The sequence below is a fragment of the Eucyclogobius newberryi genome, unplaced genomic scaffold, assembly GCF_026437365.1.
Source record: "Eucyclogobius newberryi isolate DKJ021-1_F unplaced genomic scaffold, fEucNew1.0.hap1 SCAF_22, whole genome shotgun sequence".
Classification (NCBI taxonomy): Eukaryota; Metazoa; Chordata; class Actinopteri; order Gobiiformes; family Gobiidae; genus Eucyclogobius; species Eucyclogobius newberryi.
Window position 1 is genome coordinate 24,909,681 of NW_027315857.1, and position 13,959 is coordinate 24,923,639.

At 42.6% G+C, this 13,959-nt stretch overlaps 1 protein-coding gene across 1 annotated transcript; it reads left to right on the forward strand.

Moving 5' to 3' along the window:
• Positions 1 to 468: 468 nt before the first annotated feature.
• Positions 469 to 12,098, forward strand: LOC140371672 (type I phosphatidylinositol 4,5-bisphosphate 4-phosphatase-A-like). The gene is made up of 8 exons (XM_072458854.1): positions 469 to 531; positions 2,227 to 2,341; positions 3,632 to 3,813; positions 6,158 to 6,264; positions 7,634 to 7,748; positions 8,021 to 8,073; positions 8,369 to 8,459; positions 8,886 to 12,098. The coding sequence occupies exons 2-8, from the start codon at positions 2,263 to 2,265 to the stop codon at positions 9,027 to 9,029; spliced, it is 771 nt and encodes a 256-aa protein (XP_072314955.1). The 5' UTR covers positions 469 to 531; positions 2,227 to 2,262; the 3' UTR covers positions 9,030 to 12,098.
• The last annotated feature ends 1,861 nt before the right edge of the window (positions 12,099 to 13,959 follow it).

Genomic DNA, 13,959 nt, shown 5'->3' on the forward strand with positions numbered 1-13,959 from the left:
ATAAAGTGTTTTTGTCTCACATAAATTAGCATAAATATAAAACAGACAAACTTGATAAAAGTGTAAAAGTTATTTGAACATTATTGATTACATTTACAGTACGTTAGCATTAGCTTAGCGACAAACGCACCCATTTTTGATTTGCCTCAGAAATGATAAACGAATCAAATCCCGCCCACTCTCTCGCCCTCTGATTGGCCCGCTCGCCTGTCCGTCCCCCCTGCCGCGTGACTCGCGCTCGTCACGTGACCCGTGTTTGCGTTCACTTCCGCGTTTCCGCAGCTTTGCCGAGTCATGTGCCTCCGCCGCCGCCGCTTCTCCTCCTCCCGCGGTACCGAGCCGAGGCCGCGGGTTTGGCCCCTGCTCTGACCGCGTCCCCGTCACCTCCGCGCGGCTCCAGCGCCTCCGACACACCGGCCCGTTCCCCCCGGTTCCGCCTGGTCGTTCCGGTCGTTCCCCCCGGTTCCGCCTGGTCGGTTCTTCGCCTCTTCATTCGGAAAACGCTCGGATCGTGACGCGTTTAATCTCGAGGTTCGTCCCGCAAACGCCGACATTATTTAACGGTTTGTCAGTTATTTTTTGTCGTGAGATTGTCAAAAACGGCGCGAGCTTTGCACATTAAGTCATCCATCTGTTGTAATTGTGTCCAATAAAACTGTTTAGTGCCACTGTAGTATTATAATATGCACTGTGCGTCTATTTAATCATGTTTGTGTTATTTTATTCTACTTAAATTCTATTAGTATTTGTATTTAGTTAAAACGTGTATTTGATATTTTTTTTATTTCAATGTTTATATAGGCCCATCTTAACATTCTGTATCTAATCTTCTTGACTCGTCGACTATTAAAATAATCGTATTTTAATAATCGTTATCTGGACGAACATATGAGACGAGCTTTTATAACAAAGACTGTGACATTGTTAAGTCAAACAATGTCTAAATAACACAACACAATTTCAGATTTTCTTCATTTATTTCATTCATAAATATTCTCTGTCTGGACGGCGTATTTCGACGTTTGTTTGGTTGTTAGTGGATTTAAAAGTCTGAACGTACGATATAAATAATAGATGACTTGTCGATTACTGAAATAATCATTAGTTGTAATAGATAGTCATTTGTTTTGCCGCTTCAGATTGTTCAATTAAGTAGTAATTATTATTATTCAATGCACAAAACTGTTATACTTATGATGCAGTGTGTATGTATGTCTTGGTAACAATATTTAGACGGTATTTTCACACTTTGTAAAAAATGTGCTAAAACGTGTCCGTAAACGTCTCGGTTGAGATTAAAGTGAACGGACAGTAAAATTAATCCTCAAAGGGCAGAAAAGTCACTTTGCACTCTTTTTTTGACTTTTTTTGAGCTCATTATGAATAGTTTTAATCACAGATTCCAATTTTGCTCCAAAACAACGGCGATATTGTACATTTTTCAACATGTCTCCCACATTTGCATGTAATAGAAACCTGACCTGACCTTATTTTCTGTATTATTTTGATGGTTATGTTTCAATGCATCGGGATTGTACTAAAACGTGCCTGTAAATGTCTTTTAAATGTCGATTAAACCATGAACGGACCATAAGACCACACCCACAAAAGTGCAGAAATACCACTATTTACTGAACATACTAACACTGATATCTAACGACGATTGCAATGTTTCAAATGTTTTTATATAAATCTGTTGTAATGACACTAAAATGTCAAACTCGATACTAAGGAAAAGACTCGATGCTGATATTGATACCGTTCAGATAATCAAAAAAGCTCTTGTATGTCAAGATTTTAACCATTTCCAACACAAACAGCACTTTCTTAATACCGTATCTTCCAGACTATAAGTCGCACCTTTTTTCATAGTTGTGGCCGGGGTGCGACTTATACTTATATTTATACTTATATACTTATACTCCGGAGCGATTTATGTGATATCATTATTTATTTTCACACCTGCAACCGCATTTCATACTCCAGTGCAACTTGTATGTTTTTATCTTCTCCATTATGCATTTTTTGGCTGGTGCGACTTATAGTCCGGAAAATACGGTAGCTTTGATCATAGACAATACCCTCCATCATTTAAATATTCCGCCATAACAACAACTGCGATATTACACATTTTTCAAGACAAAAGTATCCCAGTTTCCTTCTGATTGTAACGGATTTTTGTGCCACATTTTCCCCCCGGTTTGCCCCGCTCTGGCCCTGTCACAGGTTCCGCCCGCTCGGTTTCGCCCCGACCTCGGAGCCATGGCGGACGGGGAGCGCTCGCCGCTGCTGTCCGATCAGGACGAAGGTTTCGGCCGCGCTCTGGTGTCCACGCTCCAAGGTACGACCGGCGCTTTTACACCACGCTCAGACACTTCTGATCCGTCGCTCACACTAAACGCACGACCGAGGAACTCTGGCGATGGAGCTCCCCCTGCAGTTCTCTTGTGAAAATACACTCTCAGAGAACAGACTTTTTCTTTCTTTCGTTATCATAATTCGTCCGTATAATCACACGCAAAAACATTTCTCCTTAAGAGCGAGGGTTTCTCAGGAGAGTTGTTTTGTCGGTACATGTTATAAGGCTGGTTTTCTGCGCATAGACAGCAGGGGGCGACAACAGGAACTTCAAACGCCCCGAAAACACATATTTAACCATCACAGGGACTTACAAAGATGTGAAAATGTTACTTAGTTCTGCTTTAATGCGAAACGCTGCAGGTGAAGATGGGAAAAGTCTTACATTTGAATATTTATTAACATAAATGTAAGAAAAACACGGATAAAAGCAGCACATTGTGACATAATCAGACCTCTGCATCTAATCAGGAAGTATTCTGTCTTTCGCCGTTGGAATGCGTCGTTCCAAAGTCGTGAGGGTTTGCGAAAGCCAGGAATGCGTTGGACAGTTTTACGGACTTACTTCCTCCTTTTTGCGGGTTGAAAATCAGGTTTCGCAGCTTAATGGCGTCTTGATCGTGGAGTTGGGACTCAAAGTCGATTTTTTTTTTTTTTCCATCCACAACCCTTCGTCATAAAACCTCAGCACGTGGCATATTGTCAAGGCTGTGTTTGGTCTTTGTAAGGAATATTTTTGAATAAATTTGACAATAACGGCAAAATAAAAAAGTTTTAGGTCTATTTTTCACTGCAAATTTCATGAATCTAACCAATATTTATTCACTTAAATCTAGACCAAAATCTGACATCTTGCTTTAAGACTTTTCATCTCAATAAAGGCTAAATATGTACGATTATTAAGCTTGTTTCAAGAAGTACAATTCAGTTACTACACAGGCAGATAATGTGACTTTTTTCAACATTGTATTACATGTATTTTTCTAGTTTTGTAATGGGTGTAATTTTGCAGCAAACGTTACAAATCCTCAAATTTAACTTTCTGAATGACAAAATAAAGTTAAATGTGACAGAAATTATATTTTAAAAAGTTCTTTAAATTTTAATGCTATTTTTTGGGCTCTAGATTGACCTAAAAAGACAAAATTCTGCTCCTAAAATTGTATTATAAAAGTATTATTTTTTGGTTCTCCCGATTATTGATCAACCGAATGATCTCGACATCCCTACTTAAGTGTACTCCGATATTCAGGACATCGTGAACTGTCTGCAGGTGTGTCCTCGTTCCCGAGCTCGGTGGCGCCTGGCGAGCCCCCGCCGCCGTACTCGCCCCAGGGCAGCCCCGACAGCGGCAGCGCCCCGATCATCAGCTGCCGCGTGTGCCAGAGCGCCATCTCCGTGGAGGGCAAGGCGCACCAGCACGTGGTCAAGTGCAACTTCTGCAACGAGGCCACGGTCAGTGATGCGGCGCCGCTCGGTGGGCTTCAGGCCAGACGGGAAACGACTGTGAGGGAAACGACTGTGAGGGAAACGACTGTGAGGGAAACGACTGTGAGGGAAACGACTGTGAAGGAAACGACTGTGAGGGAAACGACTGTGAAGGAAACGACTGTGAGGGAAACGACTGTGAGGGAAAGGACCGTGAAGGAAAGGACCGTGAGGGAAAGGACCGTGAGGGAAAGGACCGTGAAGGAAAGGACCGTGAGGGAAACGACTGTGAGGGAAACGACTGTGAGGGAAACGACTGTGAGGGAAACGACTGTGAGGGAAAGGACCGTGAAGGAAAGGACCGTGAGGGAAACGACTGTGAGGGAAACGACTGTGAGGGAAACGACTGTGAGGGAAACGACTGTGAGGGAAACGACTGTGAGGGAAACGACTGTGAAGGAAACGACTGTGAGGGAAACGACTGTGAGGGAAAGGACCGTGAAGGAAAGGACCGTGAGGGAAAGGACCGTGAGGGAAAGGACCGTGAAGGAAACGACTGTGAGGGAAACGACCGTGAAGGAAACGACTGTGAGGGAAACGACTGTGAGGGAAAGGACCGTGAGGGAAAGGACCGTGAGGGAAAGGACCGTGGGGGAAAGGACCGTGGTGGGGGAAAGGACCGTGGGGGAAAGGACCGTGGGGGAAAGGACCGTGAAGGAAAGGACCGTGAGGGAAACGACCGTGAAGGAAACGACTGTGAGGGAAAGGACCGTGAAGGAAAGGACCGTGAGGGAAAGGACCGTGAAGGAAACGACTGTGAGGGAAACGACTGTGAGGGAAAGGACCGTGGGGGAAAGGACCGTGGTGGGGGAAAGGACCGTGGGGGAAAGGACCGTGGGGGAAAGGACCGTGAGGGAAACGACCGTGAGGGAAACGACCGTGAAGGAAACGACCGTGAAGGAAACGACCGTGAGGGAAACGACCGTGAGGGAAAGGACCGTGAAGGAAAGGACCGTGAGGGAAAGGACCGTGGGGGAAAGGACCGTGGGGGAAAGGACCGTGGGGGAAAGGACCGTGGGGGAAAGGACCGTAAGGACCGTGAGGGAAAGGACCGTGGGGGAAAGGACCGTAAGGACCGTGAGGGAAAGGACCGTGAGGGAAAGGACCGTGGGGGAAAGGACCGTGGGGGAAAGGACCGTGGGGGAAAGGACCGTGAGGGAAACGACCGTGAGGGAAACGACCGTGAAGGAAACGACCGTGAAGGAAACGACCGTGAGGGAAACGACCGTGAGGGAAACGACCGTGAGGGAAAGGACCGTGGGGGAAAGGACCGTGGGGGAAAGGACCGTGGGGGAAAGGACCGTGGGGGAAAGGACCGTAAGGACCGTGAGGGAAAGGACCGTGGGGGAAAGGACCGTGGGGGAAAGGACCGTGGGGGAAAGGACCGTGGGGGAAAGGACCGTGGGGGAAAGGACCGTGGGGGAAAGGACCGTAAGGACCGTGAGGGAAAGGACCGTGGGGGAAAGGACCGTAAGGACCGTGAGGGAAAGGACCGTGAGGGAAAGGACCGTGGGGGAAAGGACCGTGGGGGAAAGGACCGTGGGGGAAAGGACCGTGGGGGAAAGGACCGTGGGGGAAAGGACCGTAAGGACCGTGGGGGAAAGGACCGTAAGGACCGTGAGGGAAAGGACCGTGGGGGAAACGACACACAATAAGACCATAAAACACCTTTATTTAGTCCAACCATGGTTTAAACTGTCTCTGTGTCGCACACTGATGACATCACAGAGGGATTCAGCTCTACTTCCTGTCATTTTAAACTCTTGTTTTTCAAAACGTCTTCACAAACTTAACGGATGTAACGCTGTGATAAATATTTACCACATGTTCTACACCTCGAACAAAGTAAGAATTAGACAAACAAGACTTACATTTTCTTTTCTTTTGATGCTTCCTCTTCCTTATTTTAAATTGTTTGATTATTGTGTTTCTCTCTGGTCTTGCCCTGTTTATTTTTGTTGTTTTACGATTTTATAGAACGATTAAAAAAAGACGCACAGGCTCGACGCATCAATCAGTTGAAGATGTAAATTTGACTGAAACAAAAGTGATTTCCTGTATGAATCGAGCCTTCTGCGGAATAAAACACATGCCTTAAACTCAATTAGCCAATAGCAGCTGTGCAGTGTACTTGTACTTGTACATATGAACAATACGAATAATTTGACAACCTTAATTATGAGGGTTTTTTTCGACATATCAACATAATACGATGAAGCTCATATTATGTCAATTATGAATAATGTTTCCTTTTGAAAATTGTGTGAAAATGACTCGTATTTACTTTTTTTTTTTTTTTTAATCTTTGCAGCCCATAAAAAATGCTCCCGTGGGGAAGAAATACGTGCGCTGTCCGTGCAACTGCCTGCTCATCTGTAAAGTCACATCTCAGAAAATCGCCTGCCCCAGGCCTTACTGGTAAACGCGCCCAACGCCGACTGGTTTCCTGTTTATGGCCACACGGCACTCGCTTTGTCCAGACCCCAAAATCTGATATTTCCAGCTCATAATGCGTCTGACATTAGCGTTAGCATGACATAAAGAGAGGTTCAAACGCGGCGTATAGGCTTTAGCCACGCCCCTCACATGCAGAGAAGTCAAAGAAATGAGGCAAAACTGTTTACTCTATCTTTAGCAACGCCACACATACACACACACACACACAGACACAGACACAGACACACACACACACACACACACAGACACACACACACACACACACAGACACACACACACACAGACACAGACACACACACACACACACACACACACAGACACACACACACACACACACAGACACACACAGACACACAGACACAGACACACACACACAGACACAGACACAGACACACACACACACAGACACACACACACGGATTATTACTAAATATATTTTCATAGAGAAATATTGAGATGGCAAAACAAACCCATTTAACGCATTTTCCAGACTATAAGTCGCACCAGCCAAAAAAAGGGAAAAAACATATATTAGTCGCATTTTTTGGGATTTTTTTTTTTGATAAAAATCCAGGACCAAGAACAGACATTTCATCTGTAAATGCAGTTTAAAATAATAACAGATGAGAGAACATGGTGAATAGGTGTACGTATGCTAACACCTTCAGCTACATGACGTATGCTAACACCTTCAGCTACATGACGTATGCTAACGCTAACACCATCAGCTACATGATGTATGCTAACGCTAACACCTTCAGCTACATGACGTATGCTAACGCTAACACCTTCAGCTACATGACGTATGCTAACGCTAACACCTTCAGCTACATGACGTATGCTAACGCTAACACCTTCAGCTACATGACGTATGCTAACGCTAACACCTTCAGCTACATGAGGCACAGACAGAACTGTGGTAAGTGTCTGGTATGTTAACGTAACATATGAACAGTTATTCAGATAACTATAGCATAAAGAACATGCTAACAAGTTTAGCAAAGCATCAGTTTTACCCCAAATCACTAAATCCACTGAATTCTTCTTCCTCTGTGTCACTTCTAAACAACTCCACAAACTCCAGAGGAAGAGGAAGTGCAGATTCTTCTTCTGCGTCGCTTAGAGCCTAGAGCGCACTCTTGTGGTTGCCAGTGAGAAAATAACAAATAATATCACATATATAAGTCGCACCAGCCAATACTATGAAAAAGTTGCGACGTATAGTCCAGAAAATACGTAAATCTCAGCCCTTTCCCCTGCATCATGTTTAATGTTATTCCCGTTTGACTTCTTCCCGTGTGTGATGTTTCCTCTTCTCTCCGGCGCTCAGCAAACGCATCATAAACCTGGGCCCGGTGCACATCGGCAGAGACAGTCCGGAGCCACAGCACCACCAGCCCGTCGGCGTCCGGGTCATCTGCGGGCACTGCTCCAACACCTTCCTGGTACAAACGATAACACCCGCCCGACACCCGCCCGGCACCCGCCCAACACCCGCCCTACTTTTACTCTTTCTCTCTCATACTTTTACTCTTTCTCTCTCATACTTTTACTCTTTCCTTCTCATACTTTTACTCTTTCCTTCTCATACTTTTACTCTTTCTTTCTCATGTTTTTACTCTTTCTCTCATACTTTTACTTTCTTTCTCATACTTTTACTCTTTCTTTCTCATACTTTTACTCTTGTACAATGTTGTGTTTTGTCGTTCTTTTTCAGTGGACGGAGTTTTCAGACAGAACTCTGGCCCGGTGTCCACACTGCAGAAAAGTGTGAGTTCAGATTCAGACTCTTTTTATCTTTTCTTATTTTTTTAATATCTAAAAGGGAAGAAAAAAAATTATATATATATATATATATATATATATATATATATATATATATATATATATATATATATATATATATATATATATATATATATATATATATATATATATATATATATAAAATCACATAATGCAAACAAATAAACGATAGTTGCAGCTCTAACTCTTGTTTAAACACGTTAGTGACAGCGATACAGGAAGACAATGGCGTTTTCACTTCCTGTGTTTGTATCCGCAGCTCCTCCATTGGCCGGCGTTATCCCAGGAGGCGGAGTTTGCTGTGCTTCTTGTTGTTTATGGTCATCGCCGCTTCCACCGCTGGACTCATGGTAAGAAACGCTTTTGTTTGTTGTTTGTTGAGACTAATTCACTCGTGTCGATGTAAAAAAAAACAACTGAAAATAATTGGTTCAACTAAACTTCTTATTAAACAATCGATTGTGGTTTAAAAGGCATTAGTGTTTGTTTCTCCTCAAACTTCTCTTTTTCTTTCTCTCTCTCTCTCTCAATCTGTCTGTCTCTCTCTCTTTCAAAAATATATGAGAGCGACTTCATTTTGTTGAATTAATGTTTAGTGTAACGTTTTGTGTAAATTCTGCATAAACTTTGACTGGAATGAGTGTGACGTCACTTCCTGTAGAGTGTGATGTCACTTCCTGTAGAGTCTGTACAGTCCCTTTTAGTTCCATAAATCCACGTCTCTGTCGACCTGGAGCGTTGTCCGTCCCTTGAAAGCCTCTGTCTGTCTCCTGAAGGCGGGAACGTGGGCGTCGGCCAAATCGAGCCGCGGCATCTACGCGTCGTGGGTGCTGCTGCTGAGCCTCGCCGCGCTCACGCTGGCCCGCACGCTCTACTGGAGGTGCCTGCGGATCAGCGACCCCATCGCCAACGTCACATGAGGGGCTCGCGAGGGCGGGGCCGGCAACGGAATCAGGATCTGAGTCGTTTGCCAGTTTGTCCAACCGTTGTAAAGCTGCTATTCCTAATCAGAGCTGCCAGTGATTTTTAAACATTATTATTATTATTATTATTATTATGATTAAACCAGCGACATCCAGCTAACATTAAAGGTGCTCTATGGAGCTTCTTACGGTTATCGCTTTGCCCGGAATGTTCCGCAGTACAACAGCACGTGTAGCTTGCATAATTTTTCTTGGTTCAAAAAAATGGCTTGGAACGCACTTGTTTCCGTGGAGATGGATAATGCCGTACTGCAGAACATTCCGGGCAAAGCGATGATGTCACCGCCCTCCAGCGCGGAAAAAGTCACGTAAAGCAGCTTTAAAGGACACGTATTATGTTACGTTTTCTCTTTGTTAAGGTGAAACGTTGCAGGTGAACGGGAGAAATAGATTCAGTAACCTCTCCTGTAATTTGATTTGATGAAGAAATATGGTGTTTTCTGTGTAAAAAAACGACCAAAATGTCACACATTTGGGTCGTTTAAATGTGAAAAATGAACAGAGCGGGTTTAAATGTCGTGCTTCAGCGAGTTTACAGTGGGAATTTGAGGATTTTTTATCCTGTTTTTGAGTGGAGCTGGACTGAGAATCGACCAAATCAAATTTTGCCGCATTTATTAGACTTAAAAGTTGAATAAATCCAACTCGGAACCTTGAACAAATCGTGGCGTTGGTTCTGTCAGACTCTTGTACAGTCGGGTGTAGGAGCCACTTTAAGGCCTGATCTTTATGACTCTGTGGGAGGAGCATGTCCCGGAGAAATCTATGGATGAAGCGGATTCAATTAAATAATAAAAACAAATCAGGATGTTGAGAGAACAAACTGACCTCTAGTGTCTCAACCCCGTCTTTACATGGTTTCCTCTTTAAAAACAAACGTGGAGTTGTATTTGTCATAAATCAGGCTCATTTATCGTGTTTGCGTGGTCCTCTCCTCTGAAAATACTCTGTTTCAATCCCCTGCTGACATTTATGTCAAAAGTCGAGATCGGGAGGTCCCCAAATCACCGCAGACTCGTTCTTGAGCCTTTCGTTCCCCTGCGGTAATCCCCTTTTCCGCCAGCAGATGGAGCGCTGACGCCAGAAAGTGCGGGTTTTCAGTACAGTTCTAAAGTTTAAAAAGTTCTAAAACACGAGACGCCAAAGTGAAGTGACGAGAGCGAGTCTTAAAGGACAAGAACGACACGGATAACACAGAATATGTGTCCTTTAAAGTACTTTTTACGCCGCGATATTCATTCATTTGTTCGTTTGTTATTTTTGAGACGTTTATGGACGGCAACGTGAACATATGTACATTCTTTGTGTCTGTATTATATAGGCATTTGTATGTGAGCTTGTATTTGAAAACGGACCCTCGAAGCTTCCCGTAGTGGGGCATTAATCCAGTTGGTTCTGTCCAAGCGAAAAACACTGGTTTGAACACGTTTAACACTGGATTTTTACCGCGTTTGATTATTAATTACGAGATGATGTAAGAATCTATGATTATGAAGAAGCCGCGATCACGAGTTTGAGGTTTCACGGGACAAATGTTTACACTTTTACCTGCAGAAATATGACAAACTTTAACACAAATTGTACTGTTTATGAAGCTCGAATACAAGTCCGACGCTAGAAATTTGAATTGTTTCCAGTTTTTTTGCAATAGAAAAGCAAAATAACTAGTTTCTACACTAGAAATTCAAAATGGTTGCTTATATTTTGTTATTGAGACTTCAAATCAATCATATTTCGATCTGTTAATATTGAAAATGTTTAATGGTCGACTTAATGCCTTTTTTACTCTGAATTTGGAACATTTTACGATTTAAAGGGTCTGTAAAATAACAGAATGAAGCACTTAAGTAGTACTTTTGTGTGTTAATTATTCAACTCTGAATAATACGTCTGAAATGTGATTAAAATACCAAATAACAGGAAAAAACGACACCAGCGTTCATTCATCAATTCTTTTTGTAGGAACGTCACATTTAAGTCTCCTTTAAAAGAACAGTTTAGTTCCGTTTTTGATTTGTGTGATTTTATGAACAAACGATGACAAAAACTGTTCTCAAGTAATAAACCAGGACTAAACCTGGTCCAAAGCGTGTCTAAAGCGTGTCTAAAGCGTGTCTAAAGCGGGACTCAAGCGGGACTCAAGCGGGACTCAAGCGGGACTCAAGCGGGACTCAAGCGGGACTCAAGCGGGACTCAAGCGGGACTCAAGCGGGACTCAAGCGGGACTCAAGCGGGACTCAAGCGGGACTCAAGCGGGACTATAAAACTGGGACTCAAGCGGGTCTAAAACTAGGACTACTAAAGTTGCGTTCACATATTCTCCAGATCAAAATTAGGACTAAATCTCTTTAACCTGAAACTAAGTTGGACAAGACCAGGACTAAACCAGGACTAGGACAGGACTGACCCAAGTCCACATCAGGACTAAAGTGGGATCAAGTGTGAACACATCCTGAGACCAAAACCAGGATTAAACCAGTTATAAACCCGGATTAAATCTGTTTTGATTATGACTAAAACTGTATTAAACCAGGGCTATAACCAGAATTTAAAAAAAATATAAGTACAATTACTTCAAGACAATATTACTTAAGTAGAAGTACAAAACAAGGTCCAAGAAATGACTAAAATGAGCTAAAAATGAGTAAGAAAAACATTTGATTGATAAAAACATGAAATAAATGCTTAAAGTCTGAATAAACACAACAATGAGGATAACTCAGTCGGACCTGAAGGAAACACAAATGCACTGGAGGAAAAGTGTCCGAAAACTACTGAGAAGTGTGATTTTAATCAAATCGTTACTCGAGTAAAAGTATTCGAGCCCCACCCACCTCTGCGCTTTCACGATTCATCTGTATTTATCACAAATTCTCCTGTAAATAAACTCCGTGAACGTGGATATTTTTGAATCGTAAATAAATAACTGTGGAGATGAGCCTGTGTCTCCCTCTCGTGGCCGCTCCGTGTAACTGCGGTGAAACGTCTCGTGTTTGTTTTATTGTATCTCAGTCGAAACTGTTTTTTTTTTGTACATAATACTGTGAATAAATAATACATTTTCATCACGTCAATTGTCTCGTGTGTGCGGTTTGTTTTTGCTGTAAATGGTAGAATATGTATTAACCGTATTTTCCGGAATATAAGTCGCACCAGCCAAAAAATGCAAAATAGAGAAGAAAAAAACATATATACCTCACATTTTTAGGGGAAATGTCTTTGATCAAATCCAGGACCAAGAACAGACATTTCATCTGTAAATGCAGTTTAAAATAATAACAGATGAGAGAACATGGTGAATAGGTGTACGTATGCTAACGCTAACACCTTCAGCTACATGACGTATGCTAACGCTAACACCTTCAGCTACATGACGTATGCTAACGCTAACACCTTCAGCTCCATGACGTATGCTAACGCTAACACCTTCAGCTCCATGACGTATGCTAACGCTAACACCTTCAGCTCCATGACGTATGCTAACGCTAACACCTTCAGCTACATGACGTATGCTAACGCTAACACCTTCAGCTACATGACGTATGCTAACGCTAACACCTTCAGCTACATGACGTATGCTAACGCTAACACCTTCAGCTACATGACGTATGCTAACGCTAACACCTTCAGCTACATGACGTATGCTAACGCTAACACCTTCAGCTACATGAGGCACAGACAGAACTGTGGTAAGTGTCTGGTATGTTAACGTAACATATGAACAGTTATTCAGATAACTATAGCATAAAGAACATGCTAACAAGTTTAGCAAAGCATCAGTTTTACCCCAAATCACTAAATCCACTGAATTCTTCTTCCTCTGTGTCACTTCTAAACAACTCCACAAACTCCAGAGGAAGAGGAAGTGCAGATTCTTCTTCTGCGTCGCTCAGAGCCTAGAGCGCCCTCTTGTGGTTGTCAGTGTGAAAATAACTAATAATATCACATATAAGTCGCTCTGGAGTATAAGTTTAAGTACCCTGGCCAAAACTATGAAAAAAGATGCGACTTATAGTCCGGAAAATACAGTAATCTGCAATACCTTTAGTGTGGTGGAAGACTCAATTTTGCAAGTAAAAGTACAGAGACATGTGCATAAAGTAAAAGTATCACAGTAAAATTTTTGATAAAGAGTAAATTTTAATACATTTCTTAATTTTTCGAGTCAATTTTACGCACAAATTAGTTTGCTCAGAGCTGGGACTTGAACTCTGAACTTTAAGGCACAAATTCACCGTAAACGTGCAAAAAAACAAAAAAAAAAGACAAAAACAAATACTTTTTACTTTTCAGTCCAGTTAAAAAATGCAGCGTAAAAAAGTACCCACTGTAAAAACGACTTCGATACGTGAACATGTTACTGAATACTTTTACTTTTGTACTTTGTCGTGTTCCGCGCCACACCGTAAAAACAAAGCGGAACAGAATGGAACGTGCGTGACGTCATAAAAGACCCTCCCACGCAATGGCAGGAGCGCCCCCTGCTGGAAGAAGAAGTCTAAAGAATAAAGTCTAAAGAATAAAGTCTGGCGGTAATGTAATGCTTGGATACCATCCGCCATGAAACACCAAAGAATAAAGTCTAAAGAATAAAGTCTGGCCTGCCATGAAACAACCACAACAACTAAAGAAGAAGAAGAAGACATTCCACAAACGAAAAATGGCTTTCTTTTTTTACGGTATGGAGTAAAACACATACTTTAACATACAACTCCAGCAGGTGGCGGTAAATGCACCGTTTCAGTCGGCTGCCAACCGCCATTAAAAGTAACACAACAACAACAAACACATTTAAACATGAAATTTAAATTGAATTGACGGCAAACAAACCAGACCGAAGACCAAACAGGTTCTAGAGAGTCTTCTG

Excerpts from the sequence above, each read along its gene's own strand:
- LOC140371672 (XM_072458854.1), top strand. The coding sequence starts at position 2,263 with ATGGCGGACGGGGAGCGCTCGCCGCTGCTGTCCGATCAGGACGAAGGT. Across the intron at positions 2,342-3,631 it reads TCTGGTGTCCACGCTCCAAG|GTGTGTCCTCGTTCCCGAGC; the intron begins GTACGACCGGCG and ends AACTGTCTGCAG. Across the intron at positions 3,814-6,157 it reads ACTTCTGCAACGAGGCCACG|CCCATAAAAAATGCTCCCGT; the intron begins GTCAGTGATGCG and ends TAATCTTTGCAG.